This window comes from Trachemys scripta, chromosome 17, assembly GCF_013100865.1.
Source record: "Trachemys scripta elegans isolate TJP31775 chromosome 17, CAS_Tse_1.0, whole genome shotgun sequence".
Classification (NCBI taxonomy): domain Eukaryota; kingdom Metazoa; phylum Chordata; order Testudines; family Emydidae; genus Trachemys; species Trachemys scripta.
This window is the reverse complement of record NC_048314.1, coordinates 11,437,938-11,457,172: the sequence shown is the minus strand read 5'-3', so window position 1 is coordinate 11,457,172 and position 19,235 is coordinate 11,437,938. Positions and strand designations below refer to the sequence as shown.

Genomic DNA, 19,235 nt, shown 5'->3' with positions numbered 1-19,235 from the left:
GTCTAACTGATAATCAGGCCCGTACTTACTCACTAAGCTCCCTTTATACCACACTGACATTGTGAAGGGACCTGTAGAAGGGTGAATGGACTGCTAATGAACCCCTCATGGCCGAGTGTGCGGCTTTTCCTCATCCAGCACACACTCACGGCTGGGTGTAGGCCCCCCTCATCTAGAACCCCCTGCCGATGGTTGCTCTAGCCCTGCAGTGGTTTCTCTTCTTTGTCACTCAGCCCTCTAGCCAGGGTCTGCCACAGGCGCTTGCTTCATTCCTCTGTCCTCCAGAGACCTTCCCTCCCCCACTCAGATTTCCTTCTCTCCATGCATGGCCTCCCTGTTTCCTCAGGTCTCTCTACTACCACACAAGTGACTGCAGAGTTCTTCACACTCTGCCTTCTGCTCCACACTGCTTCTCTTTGTACCGCTACCCAGCTCCTCTCCAGCTAGGCTTCATCTTTAATTAAGTCTGGCCTACCCTCTAGGAGCAACCGGGTGGGTTAGTTGGGCTCTCAGGCCCACATGAACCCTTTCACCACCTGTGTGGGGTAGGCACCCCAGCACCTGGCCTTAAACCGAGGGTAAATCCGTTTACGCAGTGTAAAGCAGTCTTAGTATAAATGAGCGTTAGGACCTGCTAGTGCACATCTGTGAGGGGACACATATTTCTGTGGGGGCGTGTGAATATAGGAGTGTGCATGTATTGTATGTGAGGGGGTGTTTGTTTGAAAAGGGTTTCTGCATCTTTGGCCATGCATTATACATGCAGTATACATTGCGTACATGCATGGGAGTGTGTAGGAGTGGGCATTTGTGGTCTGTATGTGAGGGGGAGATGAGTGCCAATCAGAAGTGCCCACCATGTGTCTAGCTACGTATGCAAATGGACAGGGTGGCTCCCCACAGGTTAGCTGGGCTGTTATGCATCAGAAAGCAGTCCCCATTAGCTGGGATGGGGAAGTGTGTTGGTGCTGCTGTCCAACTAAGGTTAAAAAAGAAAGTTTGGTGAACTGAAAAGCATAACAATATTTTAGGCTTTGCATACCATCTCAGAGGCCAGGATAGGCCATTCCTGTAGAGTGTAGACAAAGGACTGAGTCAAGTCCATGGAACCTAGACCATTCCTTTAGGGTCCATGGAAGCTGATGAGTCCAGCTCATGGCTAGCTATTGCCCCAGACCCTCTGAATCTAGGAGCCCTCAGGGTCTCAAAGATCTTTCTCCAGGTGCTTTGAAAATCTCAAAATCCTTAGCCGCTCCATACTCACTTTCCATTGCCAAGGCAAGTGGAGTCAAGTCTTGGAGCCTGGCAACTGGAGATCTTCACCTACCTCGAGTATTGAGGTTTGAAAAGGAAACTCCCTTCTATAGATGGATAAGATGATAGTGCATGGCAAAATCCAGCAAGGCGCTGAGCAACTGCACTCCCTTTTGGAGTCAAAAGGAGGAGTCCTGAGGTTCTTCTTGAGACCCATCCCAGGAGAGATCAGTAGGACATGCAGGGGCTCACCCTCTTTTTGTATGTGCCCCATTGTTTGATGGAGCTCCCCCTGCCACCACACCCCACCCCTGATTCTCACAGAGTATGCATGACGGACATGGTTTTCATAAGTGTGGAGAACCCATAACTTCCAGGGTAGTTGGTAGTGGCTACAAATGCTCAGTGCCTCTGAAAACCAGGCCCCAAACCTTTTCCTCATGCATGTGTCCCAAATATTACCTCAGGCTGAAGACAGCACTATATTTATTCTGCCTGGCAGCTGCCACTGCTCTGCGCTTGATTGAGAATTAGGTCAGACAATTGGACAGCTCACTGCCAGTGGACATGGCATTCTGCATAAACTATGTCTTGTGCACAAGGGGGTAAGAAAAGGAGGTTTGGGATGTCCCCTTTGCCTTGGTTATTCTCCAGTACCTGAGCTACTCCGTCCTGCACCAGAGAAGGGAAGGGTGTCCATTAAAACGAGCACTAAGGTGGGTTCTCAGGAGCTCCCAACCACCTTTCTGTCGCCGAGAGTGCAAATGACTCATCACGAAGATGGGGGCTCAACTCCTGAATGAGATCACAGCCCTCCTGCCCTTTCTCCACAGTTTCACCCTGTGAATTATTGTCTTATTTTCATTCCACTCCAATGAGCTGTCAGCGATGGATACTGTAATTCAGAGCAATAGAAACACAAACAGATGGGTAATTGACCCGCGTGCCTTCATTACACTGCAGTTCAGCACTGCTGTTCAAGCCATAAACTCCTTTATCTGCCAGTCTGAAATCCCTGGGCCTTTTGTGAGGAAAGGCGATCAGGCCCGGCTTCTTCACTCAGTTATTGTTCTCCCCTGCCTCATGCACTTCAGAAACTGACAGAGTCTGACAAGCAGAACTTATCAGGTACAAGGAAACAGCTGTGAATCCTATAGGGCCCCAGGCCGTCTGTAGGGAGCCCACAGACTTGGGCTTTAACAGGAGAGCACAAAAAATATCTATAGTCTGTGTGTGTGTGTGTGTGCGTGTGGGAGGGGGTATGTATGTAGGGCTAGATCCTCAGCATGTGTAAAGTATCAAAGCTACACTGAGGTCAGTGGAACCATGCCAGTCTCCTTTAGTAAGAATGTGGCACCTACTCTTTTTGTTGGGATTTTCAAATGAGATGAAGGGAGTTAGACACCCAGCTCTCACTGAAATCCTGTGGGACATGGGCTCCAAAATCCCTAATCACCAGTACAAATTTCCCCCTATATTCTTTTTCTTTCTTGTCTGCGGTAATTCTTTCTGTCTACCACTCTCTAGCCTTTCCTTCTTTCTGTCTTTCTTTCCGTCTTTCTTGCGTAGGTCCGACGTTTCCACACCATGAGAGATATTTAGACTCCAACAAAATAGGTCAGAATGGCATAATGCTCATTATATCTGAACTAGCGCTCGGTGAATGAGGCTGAAAAAGTCCATCCGAGGAAAAGGTATAAAGGCCAGCACTGTGTACCAGGGTGGAACATACTGTAGTGGAGTCTGGGGACGAGTTGAATAGAGACAATCTCCTCCCAGTGTGGGATAGAGGGGACTCTGGGGTTGGGGTAAAGAGGCAGCCCCTCCCAGGCAGCTCTGTGGGGCTACAGGTTTTTAGCAGGCTTTTCCTAGCACCTAATAGTATAACAATGTCAATTTCACCTAAAGGACTCCCTCCTTATGTCTCTTCTTGCAGAACACACTGTGGTGTATTTTCCAAGGCTTGTGAGCTGATACCCCACACCATGACCTCCTTAAGGCCAGCAGATGCAATCTGATCTCAGCTGAGCAGTTGCAATGCGCTTGAGGCATAAATCTTGTACCCCAAATTCCTTGCTCCTGACAACTAGGGAAGAAATCTTATAGCAACTTTTAATTCCTCTGTGTCACCTTCCCAAGCTGTTAATGAAACAAGTTTAAAAAAAGGAACGGCAACCCGCAACATTTATTTTCACATTCCCTGCTCTTGTCTCCGCACCAGGTCTCCAGATCATCTTCCCTCAGTATTTACAAGAGAAATTTGTCCAGTCTGCGTTGAGTTACATCATGTGCAATGGAGAGGGGGAGTATGTGTGTCGGAACAGCCAGTGTGGCTGCCAGTGTGCTGAAGAATTCCCACAATGCAACTGTCCCATCACCGACATTCAGATCATGGAGTACACGCTGGCAAACATGGGCAAGTCCTGGACGGAAGCTTATAAAGATCTGGAGAATTCAGGTAACCAGGCAAAAGGGCTGTTTTTCCAGCTTCTGTGGTTTTGATGTTGTTGTTTTAATAATGATCAGAGCAAGGGTTGTTAGGCAAATGAGTTTCTCTTCCAGAAAACATTTTGACTTTTCATTAAACACCCCCCTCCCACACTGAAAAAAAAAAACTAAATATTTTTGGCCTAATATCTAGAAGCTTTTGTTTTTCAGATGTTCTTTTTTTTGGACAAAAATTTGAAAATTTGTATGTGAAGCAGACACTTTTCATGATGAATGTTGTTTCGTAGAAAACCCAATGTTATATCTAAAACCAGTTTTGATGGAAAATTCTCTACCGGGCCTGCTAGCATTCCAAACAATCTATTTCATCATTAAACAGGAGCGATATTTAGCTTCGTTATAGATTAGCCACAATGTAAATGGTGCAGAACGTACCTTTAGCTCTCCCAGAATGACACACTCCTTATCGGTGTACTGGCAGCTCATGTGCAAATATCACAGGGCAGATTAAGCCCCTTTATGACAGAGATGTGCTGTGGGGAGATGGTGGGGGGGAAGCTCTGAGTGCTGGTGTCTGGTGGCTTGAAGTTCCTGATTTTCGTGTGGTTTAGTCTGCTGGCTTTATTGGCGTTTTGTCTGCATGATGTTGGCGTAACCTAGATCTGAATCGGGCCCATTATTAAGCTTTCATAAAGCATAATGCTTTCAGGGGCTCTAGGTGGGATGCAGGAGCATTGGCCCTTGTTATGCCTGTGGGGAAGGTACAATAAATGCTCCACCCAGCAGTCCCCTGAGCCCTAGAGGGGTGGAGTTACTGCTCCTGCCTGGACACACCCCTTTTGAAGTGGGAATTAATCCATGAAGCGCTAGCTAGTCCCCTCCTCCCTGCACTACATGCACTTGTTAGTGCTTGCAGCCAAATTATACCTGCCTCCGGCATGGGAATGCAAGTTGTCAGGAAGGGGCTGCCCTCCTAGGGGGCTTTCCTTTTGGAGTTGTGTGACACGACATGCACCCGAAGCAAATTCAGAGCACATTTGGCTTTTGGCCAGCTCTGCTGTGGGTTGGAAATTAATGGTGTTTCGTGCAATTTGGTGCTTAAGTCGTAACTGCTCTATTCAGGCTCTGAATTGACAAATGCTCCTTTGTCCCATGAGGAAATGGCGCTAGGCCTTGGATAAAATGCTTTTAATGAAAACCTCCCTGGGGGAGCCTTCACAGCATCACAGCCACGCTTCTCAGCCGGTCCTTTGTTACTCATTGTTTTGTAGCCTCCTGACCCCTTGATGGTCTAACTTAGGTGCCCTACAGTGGACCTCAAATGATCTGCCATCTATATTTCAGTGCCTGGAAACTGCATTCACTGTTGCTCCAAGTGGTTCTGCTCCCACTCCAATTTTACACCTGAGGAACCATTGAGACAGATCCTCAGTTGGTGCAAATCAGCATGGTCAATGGAGCTGCCAATTTACGTTTCCTGGGGAGCTGACCCAGTGACTTAAATGGAGCTGTTCCTGATTTGAATTGGGATAAGAGGAGAATCAGAATCTCACATCCTAACCATTGTTGCCATTACAGACCCCAGGCATATTTTGCAAGTGTAGAGGTGTTAAAACTGGCCAGAGTCATCAGAGTTCACTATATTCTGCCTCCCTAAATTCCTCTTGCAGTCTCATTTGAATAGGGAGTTTCTCACTTCATGTTGTGTTGCAGTGCACACTTAAACTGCTGCCATGTTCCTTCCCAGAGGTGGATGCCTTTCAATGATGGCTGAAGTGACACCTATTTGTACTTTGTATATCCAATTGGTACATTTCAGTCATCAATTTGTTACATTCCATATAAAGTATTCCTTGGAGTGAAAAGTGTCATTAAATCTAAGGTTTAATTAGCATTTTGCTTCACTGTGCTAATAAAACGTCCTTATTTAGTTAGTCTTCATCCATGGAAAAACATTTTGATGAAAATCTCCAATATTATCCCTTAGGCCTTCTTAACCAAAAGGGGAACAGGGATGTAACTGTGAATTTAAGATGCACATCAGCTAATGGCAGTGGAGTGCAACTCAAAAAATCTAACATCAGTTCCTGCTTCTGCCACAGACTCTCAGTGTGATCTCATAAAGTCATATGAGGGCAGATCCTCCGCTGGTGAAAACTGGTGTGGTTTCTTTAAAGCCAATGAAACCATACTGATTTACACCAGCTGAGAGTATGCCCCATAATTGCTGTGTGCCTTAGTTTCCCATCTGAAAAATGGGCACAATAACACAGCCTATTTCTGTCTTGTCTAATTAGTAGAGCTGGACAATTTTCCTTCAAATCTATTTTGGAAGAAAAATTGGGTTTTGAGTAAATGTGGGGAGGGTGCGGGGGGTGGTGGTGTAACAGTGTCTACTTTCCCTGGAAAATTCCAACTTTTCATTGAAAGACTGAACACCTGAAAACCGCAAACATTTTGGCTGAAATCTAAAAAAAAAATATTTGGAAATGTTACCATGGTGCCTCATGGGAGTTGTAGTACAGGTACCTTATGCCTCCATTCTCCTCTGTAGGCTGGGCTCCCCAGCCAGACAACATCTCCCAAGATGAACCAGAGCTGCAGAATTCCCATGATACACTGTGTGACTCAAAAGAGAAGACTGTGGTACATTGTGGAAAAATTTCTGCGGGGGGAGGGAGGAATAAAATTCCAGCCAGCTCTACTACTTAGAATCCAAACTGTTTGGAGCAGGGTCTTTCTATTATGTGTGTTCAGTGCCTGGCACAATGGGATACTGGCCCCAGCTGGAGTTTCTAGGTGCCATTTTAATATATATAAATATTAACTAAGAAACTGGTTTTCTTAAAGTCAACCTTAGCTTTGGGAACCAACACCCTGCAGCTTTTAGTTTGCTGGCTTTGTTTTGTGCTGCCGGTATCAAAATACACACAATGAACTCAAATTTCAACCCCTAGTCTCTACAAAATCACGGCACGTCCATCATCAGAGAGAAAAGAGCTCGGCCTTTCACACAAACAGGCTTTGGAGGAAATTGATTTGTAAGGGGCGGGAAGCAAATGCAGAGCTTTTATTGCTAAAAGGTACTAGGTATAATCAGTGCGGTCCACAGAAGCAATTATACATGATGATAGTTTCAGAGGACAGGGGAATGGGAGGGAGTCGTTTTGAGGGGAGGAGGAGAAAGGGACTAAATGCCACATTATAAATGGAGTGGATTGCAGATGACTAAAAAAAGAAAATCTCCCAGCTGCCTTTGGGGAAGGAATGTAGGAAACCAGATGTCCTATGGTCTTTATAGTGTGGTGGTAGTGATTATTTTTTTATTAGGTGCTCAGATTGTATGGTGATGAATATCTGTCTACCTCCCTAACTACCTACTTGGCTAATACATAGACTTTCTCTATTAGGCTGCTAGTTTTGAGTTAGAGGTTGAACAATAGGAAATGTGTAGTAAAAAAAAAAACATTGATCATTTATAAGGAATTTTCATACCACCGGTCCAAAAGGGAATAATTTTTCAGTTATATGAAAAATTTCAGGAAAATCTCTCTAGAAAAAAATTGCTTCTTGGATTTTTCGCTTTTTGCTTTTTTTCTCCCTCTCCGCTCCCCCCCCCACACTTTTTTTTTTTTTTTTTTTTGATTTTGCCACCAAAAGAGAGAAAGGGAACGGGGAGGACATGAAAACAATAAACTGAAAGCCAGAAAAAAGTGACAATGTTTTTAATTTTCTGGTGTGGTGGGGCAAAAAATGGAAAATTTCAAACAAACCAAATTTGTTCATGGCAATTTCTGAATTTGAAAGAAAGGCCATTTTTAAATGGAAACATGTTTCACTTGAATACATTCTTAAACCGCTCTAATCTCTACATTTTCCCTAGTGGAATCCCCGATCCCATATAACTGGGGCCTTGCTGGGACACCCTTCCCATTTAGCAATAGCAGGGTGGGTACAACCCCACGATGCCTTTGGTGACCCGTCCAGGTTAAGATCCCATGCCCTGGAGTATTAATTCTCCATCTGTGTTCTTCTGCTGCAAGTATACATGGAAAATATCTCACCCATAACATGCGTTGGCTATAAATCCCCCCTTATAACAGCAATGACAACCACAGAATTAGGGTGCTTCCTGGGGAATAATGACAAACCTGGGGATTAATGCTCATCAGCTTCTTTCAGCTGGTCATTAAGGCCCTACTGCACCTTGACTGTTATTTCTTCAATAGCTAGTATTAGGCCTTGTGCCCGCACTAATGCACAAGTCACTCAAAGCCTGCCACTTTGGTTGTGTGTTCCTAGATGAATTTAAATCCTTCATGAAAAGGCTACCTAACAACCACTTCCTGACCATCGGGAGCATCCACCAGCACTGGGGCAATGACTGGGATCTTCAGAACCGATACAAACTCCTGCAGAGCTCCATGGAAGCCCAACGGCAGAAGATCCAACGTACTGCCCGCAAACTCTTTGGCCTCAGTGTCCGGTGCCGGCACAACCCTAACCACCAGCTGCCTAGAGAAAGGTACTTATACCCCCACCTTCTGCATCCATGGCAGGTCCGTGCCGATGGCCTCAGTGAGAAGCACAAGGCAGGGGGGTTGTTTTATTTTATGTTTTGAATACTTGGTGCCTCTTTCTTCTTTTACAAAGCTCAGAGCAATGCAGAGAAAACTGTGGACCTGGAGTGATTCCGGCCCCGGTGACATAGCTACCAATGAGAGCGTGAAAGAAGGAAAGAGGCATGCTCAGAGTTATTGAGGAAATGGGTGTCCTGTCACAGCTATAGCAGCTGTAGATATTATATAGTAATCGCTGACTCCTCACAGCCTTTCCGGGTAGCAGGATTCAGAGCTGTCTCCCACCATTTTTGGAGTTCTGTCTCCATGGTTTTAATGAACATTTCTCACCCTATCGTAGCTCTTGTCTGGAACTGAGGAGTGTTGCTTGAAACCCTGGAAATAATGAGCGGCTGGTATCTCCTCTTCCAAGCCGCTCTGGGAGCGGATGGGCCAAGTTAGCATTTGTAGATGAGCTGCTTTTTTTCACCAGCTTGATCAGCTGTCTGTTCTATTTCGAGAGATAATTAATTGGCTAACTAGAGGCTCTTGTAACCATTTTATCCATAGGGCAATGAGCATTCTGAGCTTTCACGTAGCCATATACAGTCAATGTCATGCTTCCAGGTCCTTAAGGCCTCTTTAATCACAGAGGATTGTTGTGCAGGTGGACAATATCCCATTGAGGAGACCAGGGATAGTTCAAGGTTAACGGATTTTTATTTTCTTCTGGAGAACATTTTCAAACTGACTCCTCTAGACGGTTGGCTAAGTCGTTACAAACGAACCTGGCTTCTGCAGAAGTAACATAGACATTCATATATTATCTTTGAATCGTGCATCATCACCACCACCAAAAGCAGAAAACAGCACCTAGCAAATATGCAGCCAACCGCGCTGATACAAAGCTTTATATAAATATGTCGTTAGCATTTCGCTTCTATTTTAAAAAGCCAGCCAGGCAGAAAGGGAGCCTCCAACAAGCACTATAAAAGCTGGGTGAGGGAGGATGAAATGGATGCTGGCAGCTGAGTTTTTAACTGACTGATGTGTTTGATTTGTTTAAGTCAACACCACCAGGCATATTATCATTTCCACTCTTATGTGTCATTCCGCATTTGTAGTAAGTTGGGGGACTGGCTCGGTAGACAGATATGGAGAGAGAGGTATGTATTTCAGTGTTCTTTTTATTGGGGCTAGGAAACATTCTAATTTTCTAATTGTATATATTACATAGAGACAGATGCTTATCATTCATGCCACTGGCTTTGAAAGGATGGAGGGGTTATATTAACAGCACGTCTCTCTCTCTTTCTCTCTCTTCTGCACAAAAGCATAATAGAAAAGTACATTATATATTCAATAGCAACCTAAAGGAGAGAGAAATAGAATTGCCATTCACTGCCCTCCAGGAAAAAGAAGAGGAAGTGTTTCCATGAAAAAGAGAGGGTAGAGATTTTTGTAATTGGAATGATACTACTATGACCTTTGTCAATAGTGGAGAAAGAAAGAAAGGAAGAAAGAAACTGTAAAGATTTGCATTGATTTGCTTTTTCTTAAAAGTACATTGTCCATATCAAGTTCATAGGTTTTAAAAAAGAAATGACTCCTTAATTCTCGTAGCCTATATTAAAGCATGTCGTAATTTATTTAAATTTGAAAACTGAATGGGCACACGTAAGTTTTAGAGTTAATAAAGAATACACACAGAGGACCATCTCTCCCGGCCTCTAGTCTTATTGACATTAGCTAAGAATACATTTCACAGTCTTTAAGAATGAAAATAGTAGCACATACTTTCACTTCACTACGGCATCAAGCCATCATGGCAACTATCGCTTGATGAGAAATAGGGGGCTGATTCACAAAAATATTAAAATCCCCCATCCCCTTGATTTTTCAATGAACTGTTGACACAAATGTGAAATTAAATGTTTAAGTTCACATTTTAACTAGCGTACATAGCTACCATCCAGATGAAAATCTCATTTCCCTTCACATTTCCCCCAAACCTTGCCCAAAGAAATGAACTTTGGAGTGACTCCAGAAGGTCAACAAATCTGAACTCTTTTAAACCAGAGGGACGAGAGCAAATCATTCCAAAGTCAAAGGTCCCTCAAAGAGACCACTCTGCCTGCAGCTCCCTTTATCTCTGGTGATGGGTCATCCACTGGTTTCAACTGCAGCCTTGTGACACAAATAGACAGAACTGACAGAAATGTAAAGAGCTAATGGCGTCTTCACCATGCATGTTGTTTGTGGTTTGCATTTTGCATTTCACAGGGCTTGAAGAGAAAATACTAGATTGGTCAGTTTATCGTCCATCTCATTTTCTGGTTCTAATGTGCCAGCACAACGTGTTTAGTGTTCACAGCATTACAGAGGGATTGTTTGAATCTGACAACAAAAAAACATGGAAATTTAACTCCCACTTATAACCTTTTTTGGGGGGGAGGGAGCAAGAGACACCCATCCAAAACATACTGGTTTACTCTGACATTTGCTTTCAGATGGTGTCTGTCTTTCATTGCACCTCTTTCTTTCATGCCTATAGCTTGTCCCTAGGCATGCTCTGGGTTTTGCTTCTTATTTTATTTATTTATCTATTTAGTGCAGCCATCAGCAGATGGTATTTTTTCCCCTGTCCTGCTTGCATCTCCATAGCGCTGAGACACAGAAAACACAGTACCATCCTCTGCTCCCTTCCCATCACCGCTTCACAATGCTGATTTGGGGAAGAGGAAAATTGCTAGTTTCCAGATCTTGGCTGAGCAGCCTTTCCTGTTCTTCACGGCCTCCTCTTGGACGGGATGCTCAGCGAACGAGTGGGTGGGAAGAAGGGCAGTCTGCATTTGTACAATCCAACCAGCATCGAGGCTGGACTAGGACATAATGATCTGATTCTGTAATTGCCATGGTGTGGGGAACAGGCCTGTCATGTTTCTCTAATTCCTTTCAGGTCAACTCGTACTATTCTGGCTTATTTCTGTTTATCTGGCGTGTGTGGCAGCTGTAAATTCGTCTTTTCATTGCACTGAGCCATTTGTAGCCCAGACGGATATCCGTGTAGATCATCTTCTGAAATGTGCCGGGTCACACACAACCAACCTCCTTCCCCTCTTAGTCTCTTGCACTCACTAGAATGGTTGGACAGTAATCTAATTCCACTGACTTCAGTGGATGCATCTGAAGAAGTGAGGTTTTTACCCACGAAAGCTTATGCCCAAATAAATCTGTTAGTCTTTAAGGTGCCACCGGACTCCTTGTTGTTTTTGTAGATACAGACTACAACGGCTACCCCCTGATAGCCAGCAAGCCTAAGGAAGGAATATCCCCATTGTACAGACAGGGAACTGAGATGCAAAGAGATGATATGACAGAGCCAAGACTTGAACACCCGTCTTTCAAGCCCCAGCCCTGTGCCTCGTCCCTGAGTTCATCTTGCTGCCAGGGGGCTCCTCTGTTGTAACTGTCGTGGTGGAAATTGCAGTGTAGGTGGGAACTTGGAATGTAGCTTTAAGACACAATAGCTGCTGTGAGCCTGGCAACCTGTGATTTCCCATTGTTGCCATTGAGCAGGGAGCTCCATCACCGGAGCCTCATGCTTCATCAATGAGCCTTTCACCCATGCGGACAAAAAAACAATTTGGCAGATGGGCGGGTTGTTTTATTTCCCATGCACCTGCTCCAATGCTGCAGTTTTATATTTAGATCGCCACGTACAGCAGAAGCAAGAAATTGTGCGTCCCTCGAGGGGAAGGTGATCCATCCATATTGTAGTCAGGGGGCCTAGTGGTTAGAGCACTTCAGGACAAGGGGGACATGGATGCTAACTCCTTCCCTTAGTGTCTTACTTTCCAGTCCGGATATTTATAGATGTCAGTGTCTTGTTTCCAAGTTCCCTAGCCTCTCTCTGCCTTTTCCCACTCGCAGGACAGATCTGGTGAGGTGTTATGGGGGAGAGAGACCCTGGCAGCTTCATGCCAAATGAGGGATGTGCTAATGGTCCCTTCACACTTCTCAGCCTTCAGCATTTTCCTGTTAATTCATTTCGCTCTCCTGTCCCTCTCAGTTTGAGCCTTTCACTCCCTTTCTTTCTGCTTTCTATTTTCCCTCCCTTTGCACAGTTCTCCTTTCTTACCACCCTCTCCCTGCTTCTTTTTCTCCTTTTGTCAGTTTCTCTCTTTCCATTTGCTTTTTTCTCTCCTCTGTTTTATTTCACACTCCCCCTTAACCTCTCCCTCCTTCCATCTCTGCTTCCAATTCTTTTCCACATCTCTTCCCTCTTCCTTATTTATTTCTTCCCTTCCATGTCTCTGTCTCCTTCACCCCTCTCTCTCACCCCTCCCTTCTCTTCTCTTCCTTGAGTCCTCTTGCTGTTCTTTGCTGCTGTATCATTTAATGCCTTCTTTGATACAGCTCACAGCTTAATGGTTCTTCCGTGGTCAGGCTATGCAGGTGCCATGAATTTCACTAATCCAGCTCTGAGAGCCTCTGTCCATAATCACTCCTCCTGTTCTGCAGGGACTGAATCCTAATTTGTCATTAGCCAGTCCTCTCACTACAGCGCTACCAAGAACTTTTTTGCCCAGAGGAGACAATGAAGTATTCATTAGTGAGGGGGGAGGGGCAGCTGTGCAGGGAGTTGGGGGGGGGGGAGGGACTGGTTAGAAAGGAAATACTGCATGGAGGTACTAAGTGGTGGCCAGTCAGAAAGGCAACATTACAGGGGAGTTGGAGAAGCCATATATGGGGTTACTGCAATATAGAGTAATAGGGGCAGCCACTGAGATAGTGGGGTGCTTTAAGAATGAGGGTATTACGACAGAACTATCACCACACACCCAAGCCTCTGGCTTCTTTTCTGTCTTCACTGACCTGTGCACCATCAGCTGATCAAGGTTCCCGGGTTTGGCTCATTACATCATGAGCTCATTTTTTGGGGGGGGGAAGAGAGGGCTGGCTAGGAGGACGCCCTGAGTCACTGCCCAGTCTCAGCCTAGAGAAGCTCTTATAACCTGCAGCGGTTGGTAATGCTCCCCAAGGAACCAGCTGCCAGCGGGGGATAGTCAAAGGGGCCTTTTCCTGCAAACCCTTGCTGGGTTTGTCAGTTCCGCTCCCACTAGCGACTCATCAGCACTGATGAAGCCCCAGCTGGCCTTTCTTTTGCATGGTCCGTGCAGCGCAAAGGGAGTGATGCAGGATAGGGAAAGACTGGACCAGGATGTATCAAATGCCAGACACCAGAACATGCCGCTTCTGAAACCCTGCCTCACATACCCACCCTACCCTTAATAGGGGCCCAGTTTCAATTGTAAGAGCCCATCTGTATACTTGAGGCTAAAGTTCTTGTTTTCCTGTTTGCAGGACAATACAGCAGTGGCTTACCCGGGTTCAGTCCCTGCTTTACTGCAATGAGAATGGGTTCTGGGGGACCTTTCTGGAGAGCCAACGGAGCTGCGTGTGCCACAGCAGCACCAGCCTGTGCCAGCGCCCCATCCCGTGCATCATCGGGGGCAACAACAGCTGCGCCATGTGTAGTCTGGCCAACATCTCCCTCTGCGGCTCGTGCAACAAGGGCTACAAGCTGTACCGGGGCCGCTGCGAGCCGCAGAACGTGGACTCGGAGCGCAGCGAGCAGTTCATCAGCTTTGAGACAGACTTGGATTTCCAGGATCTGGAGCTGAAGTATCTGCTGCAGAAAATGGACTCGCGCCTCTACGTGCACACCACCTTCATCAGCAACGAGATCCGCCTGGACACCTTCTTCGACCCCCGGTGGCGCAAGCGCATGTCCCTCACCCTGAAGAGCAACAAGAACCGGATGGACTTTATCCACATGGTGATCGGCATCTCCATGCGCATATGCCAGATGCGCAACAGCAGCCTGGACCCCATGTTCTTTGTCTACGTCAACCCCTTCAGCGGGAGCCACTCCGAGGGCTGGAACATGCCCTTTGGGGAGTTCGGCTACCCGCGCTGGGAGAAAATCCGCCTCCAGAACAGCCAGTGCTACAACTGGACCTTGCTGCTGGGCAACCGATGGAAAACCTTTTTTGAGACTGTCCACATCTACCTACGCAGCCGGACTCGGCTGCCCTCCCTGCTGCGCAATGAGACTGGCCAAGGGCCCGTGGACCTTTCTGACCCCAGCAAGCGTCAGTTCTACATCAAGATCTCTGACGTGCAGGTGTACGGCTACAGCCTGCGTTTTAACGCCGACCTGCTGCGCAGTGCTGTGCAGCAGGTCAACCAGTCATACACCCAAGGTGGGCAGTTCTATTCCTCGTCCTCCGTCATGCTCTTGCTGCTGGACATTCGGGACCGAATCAACAGACTGGCCCCCCCTGTGGCACCGGGTAAGCCTCAGCTGGATCTGTTCTCCTGTATGCTCAAGCACCGCCTGAAATTGACCAACAGCGAGATCATCCGCGTGAACCATGCACTAGACCTGTACAACACCGAGATCCTCAAACAGTCAGACCAGATGACAGCCAAACTCTGCTAACCCAGACTCTTCTGTGGACACATCAGTAACTGATCCTTTCGCTGTATAAAAAAAATGAAAAGAAAAAGGAAACAAGGAAAGGGGAAAGAAAAGAAAAGAAAATTTGTAAAATGTAATTAATATACAAAAAAAAAGGGGGGAAAAAAAGAGGAAATTCTTCATTTGTTGGAAACTAAACCCGTTCTAGCAGCTGTATAAAACTGTCAGGCATGTTTGTTATTTCTATAATCCATCATAAATGGGTCACATCTTACTCTCTCTCGACCTTGAGGGTGTTGCTTGTTAGGACTCAGGTGCTGCAAAAATAAATCAGAGGGAGGATCAGAGCTGGGGGGAGGGACGTTTCGGTAATGAATTGTAAAGATTTCTGCTATGCAGGTGCCAAGACAAACAAACCAACAAACAAACCAACAAAGAATTATATATCAATGTAAAAGAACTGCCATTATTCCTAGTGGGAGTAAATGGACAAAAGATAAAAGATATTTCTTCTGTTGAGATTTATATCAGCCTGATGTTTAATTATTCACCCCTCCTGTGCTGAACTTTGTCTCTGGAAGGGAGGTGATGGCAGTCCTTTGAGAGTAATATCTATGGCTTGCACACACAAGGAGGAGTGAAGGACTACATTTTCCAAAGAGACTAGGAACTTGGGGTATCTCCATCTTTCGGCGCCCAACTGGAAACATCTTACCAGTGGGCCGATGCTCAGCACTTTCTGAAAATCAGCCCCTTTGAAGGACCAGGACCTCTACTGGGGCAGATCCCCAGCTGCTCCAAATGGTCAGCGCTCCATTGATACCGTTGGTCATAGCTCCATTGGAGTCAATGGAGCTATGACAATTTACCCCAGCTTCACAACTGCAGCTACACAAATGTAAGGTGTCTCAAGTCAAGGACCAAAGAGCAGAGGCACTCCAAATCATGTCACTTTGGAAAATATACAAGTTGAGTTTTTTTCACATATACTATACACACACACGTGTACACACACAAACGATCTCTACAAACAAAATCCAGGTTTCATCTGCAGACACTAAACTCTTTGCCCCATAAGAAAGAAACAGATTGTTGCAAAAGTTCATCAAAATGACCACAACATTTGCACACAGACACACACAAAAAGAACAGAACTCCCAATCTCCCAAAATCACTACAGCAAAATAGAAGTAAAATAGGTTGAATTATCAAAATGTAACCAAGCTGAGTAAAGTTGTGCACTGGGAATATATATTTCTATTATTTTTAAAAAATCCATAGAGCATATAATTGAAGATTTAGGGTGCAATCCACAACCTACTGAAGACAGGGTGAGGGGGACTCTTGATTGATTTCAACAGGTTTTGGTGAGGAATCACTAAAAAATAAGGAGGTGTAGTGCCTAACAGGAGAAATACAGCTACTTGACCTGGTCAATTCAGGCAATAAAGCAGTATCTTCGTACAAGCTGGAACTGAGATCTTGAGCCAGACCTGAACCTAAGCCTGGGTCCTGATCCGGTTTGTGGTTTAATATTTCAGCTCAAAAAAATTCAGATTTGAACCCGAACCCGGATATTCAGATGTGTTTGGATCTATGGTTTTGGATAGGCCAACGGCAAAGATATGGGGTTAAATTTTGTAACGTAGGTGTTTTTGAAAATGTTGTCCATGGAGTGCATTGATACCAGGCATCAAGTTAGACAATTAAATCTGGATTCAGACTCAGAGTTCAGTTTGCAAGGTTTTGGTTCAGGCTCATCTCTACTGTGCACCAAAGTGGAGGGAAGAGGATTAGCTAACCTTGAAAGAAACATACACTCATTTAGAGAAAGCCACAAGCAAACTAGCTAGGGGGGGGCTATACCCAAACTACTCTGAGCTGCTACCAAGAGAAGAAAGAGTAAAATCCGGCAGTCAGCCCATGCTGTGTGTATGATGGGGAGTCAGTTACATTTGTGACACCTCTTGTGTTTGCTTTCTAATGTGAGCATGTTCCCTGGCAGGAATATGCATGGAAACAGTCACTTTTAAGCAAATACTGGAGAGTATTCATGAGAATCCAATTTCACATTTGTAAGTATGAGTATTTGCAGTGGAAACTGTGTTTCTAAGAATTACATCCATCCAGTCAAGGACCAGGGACATACCATGTAATCTACCCGACCAATCAAAAAAGCTGAAAGTTAAGGAATAATAGTAATACATTTAAAATACCAAATATTGTTCTTGAACAACCTACAGACCAAGAAGGATTCACTGATATGATTTGGTGAATAATCTGGAAGAGTGAAATTTGCTAGCAGAAAAAGAAATGAAATTCATCAGATAATTATTCCTTACGAATTATTCACCCAGGTCTAGTCACCAATAGCAGGAGGAGTTGCCACTCAACCAGAAATCCATAGGGTCATCAGCAGATTCATTTTCCAAAGCCTGTCCTCTGTTTGCAGAATAGTTAGGGTATGCATACATCTCCTATTGACTTCATGGGGTGCTCAATCCCTATTGTTTTATTTACGTTAGGCTGAAACTGGTGGTACCAAAGTGGGAACTTTAGCTTAGACATGGCACTGGCAGCCACCAGAGTTTTCAATCACTGTTGTCTAGACCTGCTCTAGCACATTTGGAAAACACAGGGGTTAAAATGTCAGTCACTGATGATGACCACTAGCACGTCAGGAACTGCTACCACTGTTGAAGCTGGACCCTGGGTAGAAAAAGAGGGAAGTTTTATTTGGAAAAAGTCTAATATAGACACCCCCTTGGTGTCCAAAACTTTTTTAATGAGTCATGATGTTATTACATGGCATCATTATGCAATGCCACATCAATACCGTGGAGAATCTTTGTCTGGCATCACCACGGAATGATGTCGCAACATGGCAGGGTGTCAGTGCATTGTGAAATGAAGACAAAATGTTGTGGATCAATTATTTTGTCCTTCAGGATAAAAAAAATTACAACTCTCTGGCAGCTCAGCCAGCATATTGGGCTTAAACCGAGTCTCAGACTCACAAGAAAAAGAAATAAACACAGGTTGGGTTCATTAGAGGAGACTTGATAGAGGTGGCACTTGCATCATGTTTTGCTCCACTAGGGCAGCTGGGAAAGAAACAACCAGGTCCAGTTTATGGAGCGAGGAAGATTTCAGGGTCTCGTTTACTAATGGGAAATGTGCCTGGTTTTGTACAGTGTTTTGTGCTCTCTGTTTCCTCTACTCAGCTCCATATGCTCCGTGAAGAAGCACATATGACAATCTCATCCAACATACAGGGAAAGCCGGTTGTACTAGCTCATGTTTAGGTCCTTTGCTCTGCAAGCTGTGACAGGTGTAGAGGCATGTCACATCTCCAGGTGGCAGAGGGAGGAAGTGCCCTGTATCCCTCTAGAGGGGCCCACATCAGTACTCAAAGCAGCTTTGATTGGCTTTGGAGAGAACCATGTCCAACCAGCAGTCCTTGGCCAGAAGTAGGCTCACCATGACACAAGGTCTAGGAGGGAAGGGTCACTAATGGGGAAGAAATAGGGGTACTCCAGAAGGTCCCTCCACCCAGAAAACTAGACGCACCCAATGTGTCTGACCGCACAAGTGTGACATTGTTATAGCCATATCCTCCGCTACCTCTCCCTTCACTGTAGGGAATTAAGGGACAAGCTTTAAGGCTACATCTAGTCTAACCTCTCCATTGAATGCCGTGCAGGATTGCCCCTTACAATATAGTCCCTAGTGCTTGATTTTCCCTTGTATTTACATTAGGGATCCAAAGTAAAAAGCAAAACCTCCTCTTCTCAGAGGCAAAGCACGGAAGGGACCAAGCTTGATGGGTCTTCGTTACACTCCTTACAGCAAGGGGCAGGGGTAGGGGATGGGGAGAGCACTGCTGAGACCCATTGCTCATGGACAGAGGGGAGGAGCAGCCACGAGCTTGCTGGGAAACTTTGTAAATTCAATTTCAGCCTTGCCAGCCTGATGTGGCAGCAAGCGGATAACGTCAGCATGTCTTATTAATATGCTGATGCTAAGGCACTGGGAGCGTACAGAGTGCCCGTTTGGATCAGGGCTCGGAGCAAAGCACGGGGTTGCCATGGAAACAAGGGGAGGCCATTAATTAGCTATCAAATGAAATCACTGGGAAGAGTCTGGACCTTCACATCTCTGCCCTCATGAGCGGCAAAGGACATGACCCTAGTCACCCCGCCAGCTAGTCTCCCTTCAGCAAGTTCAATGGCAACCGGAGCAAGGCATAAGACTTGGAGCAAAACAGCTTTTTGCAGAGGTGGGGTAAGAATGGATGGATGAGGGAAAATGAGAGCAGGGAACACAAGGTGGAAACCTTCCATGCCAGGGTCCAATTTTATTCCTGTAAAATATGTGCAAGGGGCCTGCTGCTGTTTAAGTCAACAGGCGTTTTGCCATTGACTTCAGTGGGGTCAGGATCAGGCACAAAGCATGAGAGTGGGGCTCTTAGTAGCTGGGTTCATAAT

General features: G+C 45.5%; 1 protein-coding gene across 1 annotated transcript in view; it reads left to right on the top strand.

Moving 5' to 3' along the window:
* The window catches only part of BRINP1 (BMP/retinoic acid inducible neural specific 1), a 92,861-nt gene extending 77,594 nt beyond the window's left edge, over positions 1-15,267 (top strand). The window contains exons 6-8 of the mRNA XM_034793712.1: positions 3,476-3,712; positions 8,005-8,227; positions 13,629-15,267. Of these exons, the coding sequence (XP_034649603.1) occupies positions 3,476-3,712; positions 8,005-8,227; positions 13,629-14,769 (1,601 nt within the window). The 3' untranslated portion in view covers positions 14,770-15,267. The remainder of the gene's footprint in view (positions 1-3,475; positions 3,713-8,004; positions 8,228-13,628) is intronic.
* Positions 15,268-19,235: the final 3,968 nt, after the last annotated feature.